Source organism: Curcuma longa, chromosome 4 (genome assembly GCF_044706935.1).
Source record: "Curcuma longa cultivar G26 ecotype Majalengka, Jawa Barat chromosome 4, ITB_CL_G26_1.1, whole genome shotgun sequence".
NCBI classification, from domain to species: domain Eukaryota; kingdom Viridiplantae; phylum Streptophyta; class Magnoliopsida; order Zingiberales; family Zingiberaceae; genus Curcuma; species Curcuma longa.
The window spans coordinates 19,145,157-19,165,526 of NC_133864.1; the positions used below are offsets into that span (position 1 = coordinate 19,145,157).

The window sequence follows — 20,370 nt, forward strand, 5'->3', positions numbered from 1 at the left end:
TAGAGGATGTTAGAGAAACATGCGGATGCTTATAGATGGCTGCAAAATGTTGAGCCTACAAAATGGGCAAATGCTGACCACGAATTATTCTGAAAGTATGAATGCATTATTCAAAGATACTTGAGAACTCCCAATAATAGGACTGATAAATAACACATGGAGGAAAATTATACAATAGTTTTATAATCATAGGGAGGAAATGCCTAATTCGACCGGTCCTTTAATGCTATTTACTGTGAAGGAGATTGAAATTAAGAGACGAAGAATTGGATACTATGTAGTATATACATAGCAAGAACAAAAATGTAGGTAATGATTTCTACATCCTCTTATATAGTTGATATGGAGAGTTGTAGATGTGATTGTGGTGAGTTCCAGATACCAGAGCTTCATTGCTTATACACTATTGTAGTATGTGCGTTCAGAAAAATAGTCTCATATTCGTAATATGAGCAATATTTTTTATTTGAAAAATGAAAAAGTACTTACACGGATCGTATATATCCATATAGAAGTAATGAATTTTGGCTAGTGGTGCACAAGATTGTACTAATCTCAAATCAATATTTAAGTGCATGCAAATATCCTTAAGTTAGTCAGATAAATCAACAATCCAAGGTAGAGGATACTTATTTGCTCCTTTTCTTTAATGCATTTTGTTACAACCTTCCTTTAATGCAATTTGTCACTGCCTGTAACATCTGAATTGAATGCTCTTTGAATTATACCGTATAAGTGTTCTCAAATTATCATTGAGAAATGCAATTTTGGCAACTATGTGCAAGTTCTGATATGGTTTCATTATGGATAAGAGAAGTATATTTTTTTCCTTATCCGCTTTAAAGTCAACTCCAATTTGCATGATCTTATTGATAGAGAGGCCATACATTATTTTTTGTATATTACTTTCTTTCTCTCTTTTCTTTTATGCTAACAAGACATACACATAGATGTATTCGATAGTTAATATTTGTAGATAAACCTTTATCCCTTGAAAATTCATGGCTCCTCAAAGTTTACAGCTTGTTTATACCATGAAGTAGATAAAACCAAGGAATATGGTGTCTGATGCTTCTGTTGTGCAGATCAACTACTTTTGATGATACTCCTTTCCTCGTATCTTTGCAGAGTTTTTTTTTCACTTGCGAACCTTAATTTTTATTTTTTATCTTTGATTTAGATTTTATTATTATTTCTAGTATGTTTATGCTATAATATTATTTTGTAGATATAGATATGTTAGACCAAACAGTAGCACTCGGTGGTCAGACTATCTTGTGAGTTATTGGAAGATAGTAAGTATTTGTGTTATTAGTACTTTTAAATTCATAAAATTTTTTATACCATATGTCTAATATTTCATTTTAATGCAGTTTTACTTCAGATGGTCACCGAGTTGTAGCCTATATATGTAGTAAATTTCATGAGAGAGTTTGTCTTTCAGGTATTAGTTGGAGGCATATCGACGAGGGCATGCGAAACTTTTACTACGATAAGTTTTGGTAAGTCATTTTTATTATCAAAAGTTATATTTGTTTATACTAATTGAATACTTTTTTTTAGAAAAAATATACCTGAGGAGGAATTTAAAGAAACTTAGAATAATACATGTGTCAAACTATACAAAGATCTGTTATATAAATGCAGAAAAAAAGGCATAAGACTATCTTTCATCCCAGTTGATATTTGGGATGCATGGTAAGTCATCTGGGCTGCAGAAAGATGACAGTCAAATTCAGCAACAGCTTGAGCCAATAGAAACACCGAGCTGGCTGGCTCTAGCATCGGATCCACAAAGCATAAAGCTAGATCCCGTTCCATCGTTGAGCATGTCTTAGACTTAATGAGTTTACAATTAATATATTTATCTTAGAATTATTTAATTAATAATGATTTATTTTGATTTAATTATATTTTTTAATCTTCAGGAGCATGAGCTATAGCGACCTCCTACTTATTGGAAGATTTTTACTAAGACATAAAAATCTAAGGATGACACATTTATCGATCCACGATCGCAGACATTAGACGTAAGATTTTAAATTTTGAATTTATTTAACTGTTATAAATGATTACTTTTTTTAATTTTATATTTTATATGAATTTATTTTTAAACAGACTAAAATGGTTGCCAAAGTTGTGTTGGGTCTAAAAAATGTCTACATCTCCACAATGGCATGATATTGTCCACTTTGGGCCTAAGCCCTCATGGTTTTGTTCTTGGGCTCTCCCCAAAAGGCCTCATGCCAATGGAGATACTTTCCATCCTTTTAAACTCATGATCTTTCCCATGTGTTTTAGATGTGGGACTATGTTTGCACCCTTACAACCCAACAATCCTCCCCTCAAACAAAGGACCACTGGAAGCACCGCTACCATTTCTCATGGTCCGGCTGCCATGTCCCTCATGGTCCGGCTGTCATGTCCCTCATGGTCCGGCTGCCATGTCCCTCATGGTCCGAGCCTCCCCTACTTCCTTTGTTTTCCCCAAGGGTCCCCACATGGTTAGATCTGGATCATGGCTCATCCGGCGGTTAGTCCGATGAAGAGCGGCCTCGCTCTGATACCAATTGTTGGGTCTAAAGAATGTCCACATCTCCACAATGGCATGATATTGTCCACTTTGGGCCTAAGCCCTCATGGTTTTGTTCTTAGGCTCTCCCCAAAAGGCCTCATGCCAATAGAGATACTTTCCATCCTTTTAAATCCATGATCTTTCCCATGTGTTTTAGATGTGGGACTATGTTTGCACCCTTGCAACCCAACAAGTTGCACAGGCATCTTAGCCAAATAGAGAGGGAGGTGAGATACAAACTCTCTCCACCAACTAGGTTAATGAGATATATTATGATATGGTCGGTGGGAGGAAGAAGAGTTCCACCCTCTATAGTCTAGGGTCCTAAGCGAGAGTCGTATATGACTGTGTGATGGCCCCTAAAGCTAGGGGTCGTCCCAACGGATCATCTACTAAGGTAGAAACTCTAGAGTAAGAAAATCAAGAATTAAAGAATCGACTCTCCACATTAGAGGTGGCATTTCAAGAGTCTCGCCAAGCTCAATTGTCATACAAGGATATTGCGGGAGAGATGCACGAATTCATAGCTGGCATGAGTCAAACGTCGCAGTGGTCGCATGGCTTTGACTCACAGGAGACTCAAGACCTTGATGACACTGATCAGTAGTTGCTTGTGAGGTATGTTAAAATTTATAATTTTTTTTAATTATGACTCGATACATTTTCAAAATAGATACATATCATTTATGTATTACTAATCTATCTTATTATATTTGTTGCAGGATTAGATACTTTGACTTGGTGAGTTTAGATATTTTTCATAGGTTTGATTGTATTTAAACATTTGATATAGTATCATTATATTAAGATCTTTGTATTCAGATATTTGATATTTGTATTTGTATTGTGATTTAATTAGTTTCGTTCAGATATTTGATATGTTATGTTTTATATGTTGTGACTGAATCAATTTAAGAGATTGAGAACTTGTATAGTGATTCATTTGTTTCAGATATTAAATATGTTAAGTTAAATTATTTTGTGATTAGATTGTTGTGTTTAAAAAGTTGTTTGAGATTCATGTTTAATATGTTGTGATTTAATATGTTGTGTTGTAATGTGTTGTTTATCCCTATTAAACTATCGCTTGTGATAGTTTCAGATATTTGTATATGTAAATAGGGAATAGGGATAAACTGGAAAACTTTAGCAAATTTTCTAAATATTAGTGATGAAAATTTAAATTTCTGCCACTAAAATTAAATTTCGTCACTATATTTAGCGACGGAAATTTAAATTTCCGTCACTACTTAGTGACAAAAAACTAAATTCCATCGCTACATTTAGTGATGGAAATTTAAATTTCTACCACTAATTAGCGATGGACTTTAGCATTCCGTCGCTAAATATAGCGGCAAAAATAAATATCCGTCGCTAGAACTGAGACGAAACAGTATTTTCGTTTGCCGTGTTTGTGACTGAATTAAAATTTTATCGCTAATTAATGACGAAATCATAAATTCTGTCGTTAAATTTAACGATGAAAATTTAAATTTCTGTCGCAATGTGTAGCGACGGAATTTAGCTTTCCATCGCTACATTTAGCTACGAAAATAAAATTCCATCACTAAATATAGCAATGGAATTTATTATTTCGTCGCTAATTAGCGACGAGATTTTAATTTTGTCGTTAATTGACGTCAGTGATCAAAAATATAGTGACTAAAAAATTTCATCGCTATTCGATCATTAATGCCTTTTAGCAACGGAATAGCAATGGAAACATGACTATCGGCGTCCAACACCGGTTGAAACTTAGGTTTTATTTTTCCCTCCATCAATTGGCAACCGCAGGAGAAGCTGGACTGCCGGTGTCTAACATCGGGCTATGCAATTGGGAGAATATAAGAAGAAATGCGAGACGAAATCAGTGGCACTCTCGCGATCGGCCGCCTAATCAGGAAGACAACCACAATCAGGAAGGCAGGGCAGCACTCCCTCTACCGCCTGTCACTCTCGAGAGAGAGAATGGGACGGCGCTCAAGAGACCGTCACGCTCGATAAAGGAGAGGCCAGTCACGTGCAACTCATCCAGGAAGGCAGGCGCACGAGTAAAGGCAGGTCAACGATGCTCTAGGCAGAGAAGAGGCCAGTGTCACGAGCAACTCAACCAGGAAGGCATGCACATGACTAAAGGCAGGTCGGCGATACTCTCGATAAAAAAGAGGTCGGTGTCACGGGCGATCAAGGAAAATGAGAGAACCGCGATTTCCAAATCGCGATTAGGTTTCCACCTTGGTTGACAACCACCGCTGCCGCAACTTCGATGCTCGGAATGGAGGAGGTTGATCAGGAAGACGTCGTGCGCTCGATCGTGATTTTTGGGAGCCCCTATTCATCACAATTTGGGAGAATCAGGAGGCGGCTGACAGCAATGGTAAAGCAGCGATCCTCGTGAGGAAGAAGGCAGGTGGCGGCAGGCTAGGGTTTAGACCTCTCTCCTTCCACGCGGCCAGCAATGAGGTTTTTATCGCGACCCACTCGATTTCCTCACCGGTGGACGCGGGATTGCTCGCGGAGAAGGTCGCGATCTTCTTTTGTGCGCGCGATCGGCTGAACGGAGGAAAAACTTGAAAAAGAAAAAATAAATCGAGACTGTACTGCATTTATCCCAAGTTTACTGTAGTGAACCGGATTGAACCAGTATTGTAGCAAATCAGATTTATTTTGGTTCAAAATTAAATCGCTTGGTTCAATAATCAAAGGATCTACGATTTGATCCAAATCAGTTTGTTCATTTCGTCTTCACAAGATGAAACCCCTCATCTCTTCTGTTTTGCCAAAATATCTTCCATCATAAATCAAACTAAGTTAGTTCACTTTGTCTTCGTAAGACGAAGTCCATCATTTTATCCTTTGTCCGGTCCAACCAAACTTTCTTTCTCTCGAACTGAGAATCAAATTTTCAAACTCATTTTAAGTCCTTAAGAGAAATTTATAATGCGTGTGACCCAATAGGTTCCCGATTATGTTGGTCATCCATAATTAATCATTAATTACAAAACAATTATAAGTGGCACCTAGTAGTATATCATGTTCCCCAATTGATTGAAAAATCAATGATTGATTGCAGAACCATTTCTAAATCCTTCAACAACTATAATGAAACGTATCTCGTTCCTTTCACCCTCTTATATTCACTTAGTTCAAGACATGGTCTATGTGTGTCATCCCCACTAAGCTAACTACGTCACATCTAGTCCAAGCTTACTTTCTTGTCCTATGGATTCAAGTTACTTGTACATGTGTCCAAGAGTGTCATACTCTTGACATGTGATGCTTTGGCCAAAGACTTTCAGTAACAATCCTAACAAGCGGTCGCAGGGCATACGTCTCTTTTTATAAAGAGCAGTGAATCTTCTGTAGACTATTCAAACACCTTGGGGCACTTTGACTTATACCCAATCATCCCATATCCATATCTCGTTAAAACTTTATGACCAAAATGACTTGAATACCACAAGTCAAAGGAAACTCACACTTAAACTATACTGAGATTTCATTGACATATGCATAGAACCATATGAAGTCTCAAGACAAGTCACTCCAATGAATTAGTTATCTTTAACTTGCATCTACGTTTAACTCTCAATATTCAATGTCTCCAGCCAGTGAGAACAGCTACTTGACAAACCAAGGAATTTAAAAATGTGCTAGTCTCAACAGAATTAATGACGTCCATATTCATCAATTCATCGACTAAGGATAATTTTAATACATTCATAATTGCACATGTAAAGGTGCTCACAAGTTGTGATCAATTACAAATTCTCTCATGCTATGAATCGTATTGCAAATATTCAGTAAATGAGTTTAACATCCAATCAAACACATAGAGAATATACACTCAAATAATAAATTTTTATTTATTCAATTAATAGTATAATCATAAAACGATTATTTTAGGACACCTCTTAAATATAACATAAGCTTCCTTCAATGAAACTGTTAAGTTTATTTGTGATGACGATTGATAAATTCTCTACAAATAAAATGAAAAGTCTCAACTATGAAACTAATTAGACATCCAAATGTTATACAGATGCATGAGGTGAGATACAAATCTCTATTATTATATAAACTCAAAGGATTAATATAGTGATGTTCCATATACCATTTCTTGTATACTGACAGTGATATATAGTTCATTGACAATGTGATTCAGTATAGAGCTGATATCTTACAGCTCGAATCTCATTTTGTAGGTCATAGCCAGCAAGACGAAGACATACTTGGTTTTAGAATTTGTAGATGGTAGCGAACTCTTGGACACAATTGTAAGATAGATAGTATTAACACTCTTGTGATATACTTCAGATGGTATCATACCTTTCACATACATATAATACCTTGAAGACTTGTGACTTAGGCTCGGAATGGAAAATTAAAGGAAGGCAAAGTTAGAAAGTACTTTCAACAATTGATCAATGCTGTTGATTACTGTCATAGTAGAGGCATCTTCCATCACGATATCAAGGTCGATGATAGTTTTGTGCCTAGTTCTGTTAGCAATATATAAATGATGAATTTGCAAATTTTGTTTGGGTTTACTTGTTTCTACTCCCTTGCTTGGAATTCATAACAGCTTGAGAATCTGCTGCTGGATGCTACTGGTGTTCTTAAGATTTCAGATTTCGGACACAGTGCGCTGCCTTCGCAAGTTCGTGTAAGTTCTCAAATATTGGCATGGATTTTTGTTATGCCTTTTGCAATGAACTAGAACAAGTGATCTTCCCTGCTCTTCCCGTCGCGGGCATGCCGTCGATGAGGATTAAGCAGGCGAGAAAAAGGCGTACTGGAGTAGTATGCTATGCTACGCCACTCAGCCAGCATACTCTTTAGTGGATTTCTGTTGCCTCCATCACATAAGCAATCTAACTCAAAGTTCTACATTTGTTGCTCTTTATTGTACTTTGATCTTGGAATATTTTCTCGAAGCTTTGAGAATTGTGCATGTTACTGTTATAGATTTATAGTGGACGAACCCAGTACCTGATTGTTTCATGATGGTAAACTAAGTCTCACTAAATTCTTGCGGTACCTAATCTACCATTTAATCTTGGGATATAGAAAAATATAAGAATAGAAATAAAAAAGGTAAACTTGGGTGCATATACGGTAGCAATCATGTTGAGAAAGTACTTTTTTATTTGTACTTGAGTCAAGCTAAGATAAATTGAGTTCTAATCAAGCTTTCCCAAAGCATGCCATCTCAGCTTACACTACGATTTGCTTCAGTTGACATTCTTGAAAGTTATTTGGCCACATGTCTCTCGATTCTCAATTACATGTTTATAATATTGTATATTTGCTATTTGGTGGACTTTGCTTGTGTAGTTGGATTGCCATAACTTAGTTAACCCACCATTGGATGCTCTTTGTTCCCTCTGGGTTCACCTTTGGTGCTGGTATGCTCGGCATGGATGAAATCAGAGGTGGTTCTCCTTATGGTGCTGGTGTTTTCTCCGGTGATGGATCAAAGCAAGCAAGTGAAGCGGAGCTTGCTCTTGCCGAATACCAAGGAAAATACATGGCTTCCGTAGTCAACAAAATGGCGCATACATGATCTGTATACCAGTGGCCGCCTATCGAGTGCTTGTTGCGATCCTCTTAAAGTGTTTCTTTCTGTCCTCGCCATCGACCGGCATAACAACCACGGTCAACATCAACCCTTTAAGCCATGGCGAGGCAAAATTGAGAAGCAACTAGCTACTTCATGAAATCGGACGGCTACTTTGTTCCTAATCGACCCATCTGCCTGCGAAATCAACCAACACGATTCGGGCAAGTGGCAACGTGAGCGTTAAAAGAAATAAAACGTCATCAGATAAGGAGGCAACAGCGATTCCAATTTACAACCGCTATTCCCGGCCAAGGTGGATATAGTAAGGTCGCAGTGAAGCGCCGGGGGCGAAGCAGAGGAGTCTCCACTCTCCAATGGCCTCCCTCCTCTCTCTCCATCTCCCCAAGCCCGCGCCCATCCGATCCGCCTCCGCCGTCCCTCTCACCACCGCAACCGAGTCTCTCCAGGACCGCTTCGGCCGGAAGGGCATCAACTTCAACGACTCTGGCGTCGAGCTCTCCGTCAGGAACGGCAGCTCCCTCCAGATTCGGATCCCCGATGGCCTCATCACGTCCTACAAGCCCAAGGTCTACTGGAAGGACGACGGCTTCGAGGAGGTGCTCTTCACTGTGGGCAATGAACAGTCTGGCGAGGCCCTTCGAGGCGGCCTAGGGTTAGTTCTTAAGACGAGTTCTAGTGGCTCTTCCTGGAGCGCGTCGGAGTGGGTCGTGAAGGACGCCGACTCGGACTCCTTCGACGCCGTCCAGGTACTCACTCAGATGTTAAGTGATCTCATTTTCCCCCCAAATTCGGTAAAATTAGGGCACGGTTTTATATCCCATTTTGGATTGCAGGTGGAGTTGAGCTGCACCAATGGAGACGGCTCCCTGGACATTACCTACGTCATCTCCCTCTTCCCCCTGAGCATGGCTACCGCGGTCATCCTCAAGAACACGGGGAAGAAACCAGTGGAACTCAGCAGCGCCATGCTGAACCACCTCAGGTTCAAAAGCCGACGCGGGTGTGCGATCCACGGCCTCAGAGGCTGCTCCTACCTCCCTCATCCACCTCCCTCCTCAAGCTTCGCCGTCTTGTCTCCGGCAGAAGCCATGGAACCGGAGCCTCCTTCCTTCCTGGAATCTCTCGGCTTTGGAAATGGTGCTGGCGACAAGGCCAAGGAATGGGCCGTCGAGGATGATCTGTATACGATATTGAGAGGCAAATTGAGCAGGGTTTATTCTGCGCCGCCTGAAGAGAGAGTGAAGAGGATTTATAACACTCCGCCGTCCAAGTACACTACCATCGATCAGGTTATTTTACAAATACACATCGCTCCTGTGTATCGACTACCGTTCGATTTGCTACTGAAAGGCGTTCTATTTTAACACAATTTTATGTTGCAGGGCAGTGGTCTTGGATTCAGGGTGATAAGAATGGGGTATGAGGACATCTATCTGAGCTCTCCTGGCTCGTTCTCTAAAAAATTTGGCAAGGACTACTTCATATGCACCGGCTCCGCTTCAATGCTTGTTCCTGTAGTTGTGAACCCAGAAGAGCAATGGAGAGCTGCTCAGATGATCGAGCATGATAATTTGTAGATCGATGAATGTGCATAAATTTATACCATATTTATTTTTTTCTGACAAAAAGGAATTGAATCGCCGGACATCTGATTACGCATACGAATATCTCACAGTTTAAGATCTGAGACCAATCTGAGCACAAAACACCGGTAATGATGGTTTGTTTTTCATCACTGAAGCAGTTTAACTTTATCAATCGTTTTTTTTTTTCAGTACAACTATTTCAGAACGAGGTTTCAAGAGATAACAGTTAATTTCTGTATCAAGCTGAAACTAATGCAGCTTTTTAGAAAAGCTCAAAAGCTGTTTGCAAAACTAATAACAATGTTTTCCGTATATCTATGTAATTGCAGCACTTCACAAAAATAAAACATAGCAGGAACTGATAAAGAATCTTAAGAGAAAATTTTCAAAATGCCCTCTAAAATTTAGCTACTTTTAAACAATACTGTCTCTGATTTTTAATATTGTCAAAATATTCGTTGCCTTTTTATTTGATTTTAAAACATGTCTCCTCCCTGTTAGAACTAAGTGTTAAAAAAAAATAGAGGATTTCAAAATGTCTGATTCTAACATGACGGCGAACGCCAAACACAACGCTAATAGACAATACGGTCTCACACAGTCAATGACCCAAATTGCTTTTTTTGTTGGGTTGCAAGGATGCAAAAATAGTCTCACATCTAAAACACATAGAAAAGATCATGTGTTTAAAAGGATGGAAGATATCTCTATAGACATGAGGCTTTTTGAGGAGAGTCCAAGAGCAAAGCTATGAGGGCTTAGGCTCAAAGTGGACAATATCATGTCATTGTGGAGATGTGGACATCCTTGGGGATTGGTATCACCGGACTAACCGCCGGATGAGCCATGATCCGGATCTAACTATGTGGGTTGAACCTTAAAATAAAGGAAGTGGGGGCTCCCGTGTTTGAATCAAGAGGATCAAACACCAGGCATGGACCGAGGGGCAGAAAGTCCCACATCTAAAACACATGGAAAAGATCATGGGTTTAAAAGGATGGAAGATATCTCTATTGGCATGAGGCCTTTTGAGGAGAGCCCCAGAGCAAAGTCATGAGGGCTTAGGCCCAAAGTGGAAATATCATGTCATTGTGGAGATGTGGGCATCCTTGAGGATCCTACATTTTTAACACCCTCCCGTTAATTTGTAACAGAGAGGAGGGGTTTTGAGACAAAAAAAATAAGTGTATTTTAGCAATAACTGAAATTTGAAGGTCATGTTAAAAGCAAACTTTTTGAGCTTTTTGACCGGTTCAAAAAATATTTAATTTATATTTGAAATTATTAAATTCAAGGTAAACTTTCAATAATTTTTTAAATCAAATTCAAATCCATAATATTTCATTTGATTGTTCATGAGTTATTTGCGAGTCAAACTCGAATCAAACTCATTATTGTTACACAATTTTATTCTAAATATGTTCACATTAGAGTTCAAATGATTTGAACCCAATTTGTATTTTAGTCATTTTGAACTATAATATAATTCTACCTGAATCAAAGTTCAAGCAATTCAAACAAACTCGAGCTCTAATTTTTTTCGAACCAAGCTCAAACCAAAATTATTTATATTTTTGAATTTCAAATCAAATTTAAATATCATATATATTTTTCAAGTTTAAAATCAAATATTAATATTTTTATACTATTCGACTTGATTCGATTCATTTGCACTCCTAATCCAAACTAGCACTTAAAGCTTACATAAATCTAAAAGACTGAAACACAACACTTGACAAACATATCAGTTTTTCAGAAACATAGCACTTGACACAGATACAAAACCTCAAAATTCAGTATCAACTTTCAGTTCAACCAAATACTGATACTAGTGTTTCAGTCTTGCACTTTAAATCCTAAAGCAATATCAAGCTGAAGTTGTGTGATATCATATAAAACAGAAAATACATGTGATACGGCGGGATGATGATATCTCATCAAGGATAAAGTCATAAGACCGATTCGTTTTTAAGTTTAAGAAATTCAAAAATCGGTTCACCCAAAGAATAAGGAAAATATCTCAAAATATTTCTTAAATAAATATTTCAGAATATTCCTAAAAAATTGTAACGAATATCTTAGAATATTTCTCAAACGGTTACGAATATTTCAGAGATCAATTACTATAAAAAGGTAACTCATGCCCATGAGTACAAGTACGCACACATTTATCCTAATTTCCCCAAGTCATTAAACTTCTTCCTCACGCCGAATCCTAACTTGAACGTCGGAATGGTTTACCGGGACCGTCAACGTCATTCTAACTCTCTCTTTTTTAGTGCATTTTAGGTCCTTTCACCTCTATTGGCGATTTTATTCGAGGAGCGTGCACGTCAGCAGTTCTGAACCGGTGTTTGAAGCATCCATGATGAATTGGCCAGAACAACATGGTTTCAGGTTTCATACAAAACCAAACGGATACAATTCATGTTACAAAGATCTTCATGCAAATTTAGGCGATACTCATTATTCCCCCTTTGGGAGGAAAAAATAGCACTCAAATTTGTAATTTACTATTAATTTTAATTCCTTCTATCAATGTAAATCCAACATAAATAGTGAGATTTTAACTTCCCACCCTACACAGATCCTAAATGACTGAAATTTTTATTTCTCCCTTCCTCCTTATCTCCTTTTACATATTTGTTAACATTAACATGAAATCTTAGCCTGTATTATCCATTTCCACATGAATGCTAGAAGTTCACTTGTCAAGTTCATATTCGAATTTGATTTTCTACAAGGGCAACCAAACTTTATAAAGACTTTTGAATAGCCCTAGATGAATGAGAACAAAATATTTTAAGGTTTCCACAACACAAATGGGTCAATAACGTTGAGAGAACATGAAAGCACACAAAGGTCAAGTCACAAATATCATAACGTGAGTTTAGATATCTAAGTTATCTCAAGTCAAAGTACATTGACTTCATAATTGCAATTGGATATAACTCAAGCAAAAAAGCAATGTTAGCCAGCCCACATTGCATAAACACTCCAACCAAACAATTACTCTAAACACGCAGCAAAATGGAAGTGCATGATGACAACCTACGAACCAAACTAAGCTGTAGATTAACATATGTCAAGTAGGAACCAAGCCATAGGGAGGCTCGTCACTCTCGGTCATCATCGATAAAAAGATCATTGCAATAAGTACCACAAATGCACCTGAAAGAAACCCTAGCATTGTAGTACCATAGTTTGCTCTTCTACTGTTCGTAGTTAATATATTCTGATCTCCATGCAACACTTCACACATGCTGCTTTCAAGGACATCAGCAGTAGACGAAACTGATTCAGTGCCATCTTGCCCTTCTTTATTGTCCTTGATATTGTTCAGCATCCCCAAGTGGCCCTCATTCTCAAATCTTCTTCCATCACTGTTGGCAGTAACATTTTGAGACTGACCATCACTGCCAACAATATCTGTTTGTTTCCATTCAACCTCATTTGATGACTGATTAACTAGCACGCTGTTGTTTAGACTATTAGTACACTCAGACTTATTACCAGTTGAACCCTGAAGAGATCTAATGAGCTTTCTTGGCGTAGAGTATATTTTGATCTCATCTATCGTGAGCTGTGGCCTGGACCTCTGTAAAACCATCACAATCATCAGTTTACAAAGTGCCTATTTTGATTAATCTGTTTAAAATAAATAAATAATGCTTTGGTTAATATCTCTTTGCTAACCTGAGGATTTGGAGTGGTATCTTCTCGTGCTAAGTTGGGCTCACTGACTTGCATAAACCCAGAGAAATCTCCTAAAATTTCGTCACTTTGATCACTCGGCTTACCTTTAAAGCTCTGATCAAAATCGGTGACTTTGCCGTCGATACGTGAACAAGATTTTAAGAACAAGCCATCCTTCAATGAAACATCCACAGCACAGTCATCATGGTTCCACAGCCTCCTAGAAGGACCCCTTCCGTTATGGGCAATTTCACAAGGAGCTTGAACAACTGAAGCAGGTGAATCAGCAAATGCATCATTGTTGACACAAGACTCAATAGTCTGAGACTCTGGGGAACATAATCGAACGGGAGAGAAATTTCTTGATCTCAAAGGACTCTTCGCGTTTCTCCTATGGAAGTTGGAGCCGACCAGTGGACTTGAACTTATCTCATGTCTCGATCCCTTCTGCGAGCCCAGTGCTTTCGCGGTCTGGAGCGCCTCAAATGCTGCTCCCCTCACAAATGGCATCTTGTCATCAGCTTGGCATTTCTCCATGACATCAATTATCCTAAATACCTCTGAGGCAATGCTTCTGGGATCGACACACTTCATCAAGAAGTGGATCATTTGAATTGCAGAGAGGCGCTTCTGGGAGTTGTTTTCAGAAGCACCAGTCGCTAATATCTGCAAGCCAGAACGGACAAGCGATCTCACAAAAGCCTCAGCGATCAAGCCATTGTGCTTTGCCAAGGCCATCACCAAACCCATATGGGCATTGGTTTGGGTCACCTTTTCTTCCAAAGCCCCCGCAACCTTCAAGCAGACCTCATTCACCATCTCATCTGATGCAAACCTCCAATTTCCTGATTCAACAAGGGCTTTCAAGCAGAGTGCAGCCCCTGATGCAGGACTCTCTTGCGTGCCCATCAAAGCATCAGAAAGAGGCCTGCAAAGCGAGGAGATTATCCTCGTCTTCTCATTTTCCTGCATTGACGGATCGATTCCATACCGGGCGATTGCAGGGACTACCTTGGAGCAGGCCTGGTGGAGAGGAAAAGATCCTCCACTGGAGGATAGGGTGTGCATGATGGTGGACATGATGTTATCTATCTGAGGAACGATGTTTTTGCCGTGGACTCTGGCAAGAACTTCATAGAGGGAGATTGTACACTCAACGGAAGGTGCGCTATTGGTGTCTGAGACTTCCGCGAGGAAGTGCGGGATAGCTTTGGAGTCCAAATCTTTGGCGTAGGTTTTAAGAGCTTTCATGGCGGATCGTCGGCTATCTGCGTCCTTGTCGAGGTTGGCAAGCTCCTGCCGGAGCAACGGGCTGAGACTTCTTCCCATAAGCCGAGGATCTAAATACAGGCAAACAACGAATTATTCTCAAAGTAATATAGAAAGAAACGAAAAAAGAAAACTTTTCGTAGTTAGCATTCATTTATGGGAGAATCAAGATGCGCCAACGAATCACGCGCCGTTTAAGGAAGTAAGATTTCCAAAAATCGTCACCAAAATGGAAATATAAAAGAAACAAGGGCAAGTCTTTATAGCTCATTTCCATCCAATAGAAATCCTATCTTCGACGCATATGTAAAACGGAAGCTGGTTCTTCACCCGATGAGAGAAATAGATAGAAGAATGCGGAAACTCAAGAAAAATTTACGAGGGTAGAAGAAACAGATGGTAAAACTCAGAATCACCTCGACTGGTAGAAAAAGGGGGGGATGACGCCGATCTGAGCTCAAATGCAATGCTCCCTTCTTCAAACTCCAGCCACGCTGAATGCGGCAGAGGAGGACTACTGGCGCACAGTGAGTCGAGAAACGAGTTTGGATTTTGGATCTGGAACTGGAAGTGGAAGAGAGGAGCGTCGTCAAGGATTCAAAAAACGAGGATAGAATAAGTCGATTTTTTTTAGGGTTTTGGTGAGCTTTTATATGTCGGGGATCGGAATTTACACATTTTGCCATTTTGGCTGAGTCAATCTTACATTTGAATTCTAGACGATTCAATTTCCCTCCACTATGTCTCGCTTTCGAGTTCATAGGCGCAGCCCCACAATGGCCTTTATGCGGGCTTCCGAATCCACCCTGTCTCCCATTTCTTATCTTTCTTCGATGAGGATTGAAGCGTGGACCGCATATAAATGAAGGGTAAAATATAAGATAGGGTTAAAAAAAAAGTTAAATCATCAATTTCATGGTTAAATTCTTTTAATAAATGTTTAAGAGTTTGATTATTATCGATTTAAAAAACCGATGCATTTGGATTAAAATTATTGAAAATGGAAAATAGTATATGCCAAATTTTGATATCTTATTTGTTTCAATTTATGGATAATTTAAATGATATATTTTCTATTAAATAATATAAATCAAAAGGAGATATGGATGACAATTGTTTAAAGGGAGGTATTGCAAGGGCTCTAATGATTTATTTATTTTAAAAAAAAATTGGATGAGATGACAATTATCCCATTCATTTAGTTTGATACCTAGAATAAATTTTCGATGTTGGATTTTATCTTGATATTTATTGGGTTTATTCGTTATTTTGTAACTTGAGTGTTTATGTCATTACGATAAAACTTATTAAGTGATCTAATTAATGATAATTAAGATTTGTATTATTGGATGTGAATTTAGATGTGTAGAACTCATTAACTCATTCAGTTAATTATGTTAGTATCTAATGGGACAATTATATAATTAAATGAATATATATGGTCATCAAATAATTAAGTCAATATGTGATCTAATTTTTATTCGGAATTTGACTTAAGGGCATAATCGTTATGAATTATAAATGTGGATACCATTTTGTAATTCTAATTTGATGAGGGGCCAAATTAGAATTATGTCAATCTTTATAAGGGGTTATGGTCCCCAAAAGGCAGAGCGACAGAATTATTTTTCTGAATCCCCATCGTCAGAGAAACTACGGAAACCTAAGGAACTCTGCACCTTTTGGAAGATCATCCTCGGCTGCTAGCGATGGATTCCGGTACGCTTCCGAATTTTGTTCTTGTTGTTTCTTAAGAATTGGATAGCAGATTCATGCGTTGAGATTTCTCAACATTAAGGAAAATACTAACAATTGATATCAGAGCGAGGTTTTTTCCAAATTCTTAAGAAATCATGAAATCATTGATTATCCTGAGATATTTTAATTGTCCCACTGGACAATTAAACATTTGGTTTCCAGCAAATGTTCATACGGTGCATAGATGACAATTAACCTTGCTATGCGCTCAACACCGTATTGTTCTTCTTGTTGTTCTGTTTTTTCACGATTTCACTGCGTGTTTGGCCTACGACGAACACGCAATGCACCGGCGCTGTCTGCGTGCGAGAGATCCCTGTGACGCCGACAAAGTAAGAAATGGTGGCCTGGTGCCGGCGCCGGTAAGGCAAGCGGCGTCGGCAAGGCATGCAGCACCGGCGGCAGGCGAACTGCAGCGCGCAGGCGGGCCGAACTGCAGCGAACGGCGTGAAACGTTGTGTTTTTTTTTAATTATCAAGTTAATAAAAAAAAAAGGGAAAGAAAATAGCGTCGTGGGAGAAACGTGCGTTGGGTCACAGACGTGGCATTGCACGATTAAACAGACATGCATATAATCCATAAATTTAATTAGTTAAATAAAATAATTTAATTAAATTATTTTATTTATTCACGTGCATGATTAAACAGAATCAATCCAGTAATTTAATTAGTTAAATAAAATAATTTAATTAAATTATTTTGATAAAATAATTTAATTAACTTATTTTATAATATAGATTTAAATTTTAAATGGATTATATGGGTTCCATTAATATCGATTATTTTAAATTGAATTAAATTTAAATTATATGTCATCAAAATGACCTCTATTATTTGAATTTAATTTTATCTAAAATATTGAGATATTATTATAGTATGAGTTAAGGTGTAAATATATTATTTACATTGAAAATTAAATCTTATTCTTTAATTAGCATAGTTCTTTATTCAAATTAAATAAGTTGAATTATGATGTTGCCAAAGTGACCTCTCTAATTTGGTTTATTTAATTTTGAATTTTGAATGTTTGTAATTGTGTATTTCCATGTGATCACTTGATCGGCTCAAAGGACGGTCAATGATTGACCGGAGTACATAGATTACCTGTGATAATAAACACGTAACAATTATAAGTATTTCACATGAAAATAACAAATCAATCCAAAGAGGGGTTTGTTATTTGTCGTGCATTATTGTTAGTGTTTGATTATTACAACAAGGATATTACTAGCAGTTAATTTTACTGTCTAAAGACTTGAAATTAATGGTGCATTAGATATCTTGGATGAGTTTGCTAATTATTTTGAACTAGATTGAAAATTAAAGTAGTGTGCATGTTATTTACAGTTTATTTTCTGTTCTTTTTTCAGTTAATGTTGCAAATATCTCTGCCGACTTAAATTTAATACCGGTCCTTAATGGTTCCAACTTTAAGGACTGGAAGGAGAACATTCAGATAGTTCTCGGATGCATGGACATGGACCTTGCGATACGGACGGAGCAACCCCCTACTCCTACGGTAGCTAGCTCTCTTGAAGAGAAAGCTAAATTTGAGAAATGGGAACGCTCTAACCGCATGAGTCTAATGATCATTAAGCGTGCAATTCCGGAGGTGTTCAGGGGTGCAGTGTCTAAGGACACCACCAATGCTAAAGATTACCTTGCAGAACTTGAAAAGCGCTTTGCCAAAAGCGATAAGGCTGAAACAAGCACTATTCTTAAGAGCTTGATTTCAATGAAGTATAAGGGCAATGGTAACATAAGGGAGTACATCATGGAGATGTCCAATCTTGCTTCAAAACTTAAGGCATTAAAGCTTGATTTGCATGAGGAGTTACTTGTGCATCTCATTCTGATTTCTCTTCCAGTTCAATTCAACCACTTTAAGGTCAGTTTTAACTGTCAAAAGGAAACGTGGAATTTGAATGAACTGATCTCTCATTGTGTTCAAGAGGAAGAGAGATTGAAGCAAGAAAAGACTGAAAGTGCTCATCTAGCAAGCACCTCTAAGGATAAGGGCAAGAAAAGGAAGAATGTGGATGCTGCAGGTCCAAATGCAAAGAAACAAAATAAAGGAGATTGTTTCTTTTGCAATAAGGCTGGACACATAAAGAAGGAATGTACCAAATATCGTGCATGGCGCGAGAAAAAGGGTATGTTTCTTAATTTGGTTTGTTCTGAAGTAAATTTAGCTTCAGTACCTAGAAATACTTGGTGGTTAGACTCCGGTGCTACTACTAACATCAGTATTTCAATGCAGGGTTGCCTGAACTACCGAAAGCCAAGTGATGCTGAAAGACGCATTTTTGTGGGCGATGGAAAATCGGTAGAAGTTGAAGCAATAGGGCACTTTAGATTGTTACTCAGTACTGGTCACTATTTGGATTTAATAGATACTTTTGTGGTACCGTCTTTTAGACGAAATTTAATTTCTGTTTGTTATTTGGACAAATCTGGTTACTCTTGTTCATTTGGAAACAATCAGTTTCAGTTATCTATTGGTAATTCAATTGTTGGAACCGGTTCATTAATGCAATATGACAATCTATATTTACTTGATACAAATGCTTCATATAATGAAACCCTAAACATTGAATCAAGAGGTACTAAACGAAAACTAAATGATAATACTTCGGGTGCATTATGGCACAAACGTCTAGGTCACATCTCTAGAAATAGAGTTGAACGTCTTGTGTCAGATGGGATCCTGAATTCCATTGATTTCACGGACTTTAATGTCTGTGTTGAATGCATTAAAGGAAAACAAACCAAAGATAGAAAATTGAATGCGTATAGAGCTACGGAAGTCCTTGAGTTGATACATACGGATGTATGTGGGCCATTTCCAATTCCTTCTTGGAATGGTCAACGCTATTTCGTATCATTCATAGACGATTTCTCTAGATATGCATACATTTTTCTTATTCAAGAAAAGGCTCAAACATTGGACGTGTTCAAGTCATTTAAGGCTGAAGTTGAAAATCAACTCAACAGAAAGATAAAGAAAGTAAAGTCCGATCGTGGTGGTGAATACTACGGTCGGTATGACGGTTCAGGTGAACAACGTCCAGGGCCTTTTGCCAAATACCTAGAGGAGTGTGGTATCGTTCCACAATACACCATGCCGGGCTCTCCAAGCATGAATGGTGTAGCGGAAAGACGAAATCGCACTCTACAGGATATGGTAAGGAGTATGGTTAGCCATTCTTCCTTACCAAAGTCACTCTGGGGTGAGGCATTAAAAACTGCAGCATACATTCTCAATAGAGTACCAACAAAAGCAGCTGCTAAAACACCTTATGAGCTTTGGTTAGGGCGAAAACCCAGCCTAAAGCATTTCCATGTTTGGGGATGTCCAGCTGAAGCAAGGCCTTATAAGCCTCATACGGATAAATTGGACCCCAAAACAGTTAGCAGCTATTTTATTGGCTATTCTGAGCGATCAAGGGGCTATAAATTTTATGATCCCAACTTAAAATCGATTTTCGAGACGGTACAGCTGTATTTTTTGAGGATATTGAGTTTGGGGGGAAGAATCAAATAAAAGATTTTGTCTTTGAGGAAGAATCAACTTCTACTTCGGTTAACGAGGAGTTGATTCCTATTCCGATTTCTTTGGACAATGATCAGGATTCTCGTCCGGTCATTGAAAATACCGGAATAATTCCAGAAAATCAAGACAATGTTAATCTTCCAGAGGTGCAAACTCAACAACCTCAAGAAGAAGCTATTGAGGAACAAGTGACATTGCGGCGATCTACAAGAGAAAGGAGAAGCACTATGTCGGATGACTATGTATTTCTTCAGGAACATGAGGATGATCCTGGTATGACGGAAGATGATCCCATCAATTTTCGTCAAGCCATGGATAGTTCCATTTCAGAAAAGTGGATTGATGCAAT

The 20,370-nt window shown here is 38.2% G+C and overlaps 4 protein-coding genes and 1 pseudogene across 4 annotated transcripts; 4 read left to right on the top strand and 1 right to left on the bottom strand.

Moving 5' to 3' along the window:
- The first annotated feature begins 19 nt into the window (after nt 1–19).
- LOC141827236 (uncharacterized) lies at nt 20–3,182 on the top strand (annotated as a pseudogene).
- Nucleotides 3,183–4,850: 1,668 nt separating this feature from the next.
- Nucleotides 4,851–8,141, top strand: LOC141827238 (putative NAD(P)H dehydrogenase (quinone) FQR1-like 2). The gene is made up of 3 exons (XM_074714469.1): nt 4,851–4,952; nt 7,161–7,241; nt 7,932–8,141. Exons 1-3 carry the CDS (start codon nt 4,851–4,853, stop codon nt 8,139–8,141), a joined length of 393 nt encoding a protein of 130 aa, XP_074570570.1.
- A 287-nt stretch (nt 8,142–8,428) lies between these two features.
- On the top strand, nt 8,429–9,837 carry LOC141828158 (photosynthetic NDH subunit of subcomplex B 2, chloroplastic). Its single transcript, XM_074715529.1, has 3 exons — nt 8,429–8,905; nt 8,993–9,448; nt 9,542–9,837. Exons 1-3 carry the CDS (start codon nt 8,513–8,515, stop codon nt 9,734–9,736), a joined length of 1,044 nt encoding a protein of 347 aa, XP_074571630.1. The 5' UTR covers nt 8,429–8,512; the 3' UTR covers nt 9,737–9,837.
- A 2,993-nt stretch (nt 9,838–12,830) lies between these two features.
- On the bottom strand, nt 12,831–14,773 carry LOC141828683 (protein SINE1-like). The gene is made up of 2 exons (XM_074716143.1): nt 13,442–14,773; nt 12,831–13,343 (listed from the first exon to the last, which is right to left on the bottom strand). Exons 1-2 carry the CDS (start codon nt 14,768–14,770, stop codon nt 12,831–12,833), a joined length of 1,842 nt encoding a protein of 613 aa, XP_074572244.1. The 5' UTR covers nt 14,771–14,773.
- A 3,151-nt stretch (nt 14,774–17,924) lies between these two features.
- On the top strand, nt 17,925–18,757 carry LOC141826124 (uncharacterized). The gene is made up of 2 exons (XM_074713373.1): nt 17,925–18,621; nt 18,729–18,757. The coding sequence occupies exons 1-2, from the start codon at nt 17,940–17,942 to the stop codon at nt 18,755–18,757; spliced, it is 711 nt and encodes a 236-aa protein (XP_074569474.1). The 5' UTR covers nt 17,925–17,939.
- Nucleotides 18,758–20,370: the final 1,613 nt, after the last annotated feature.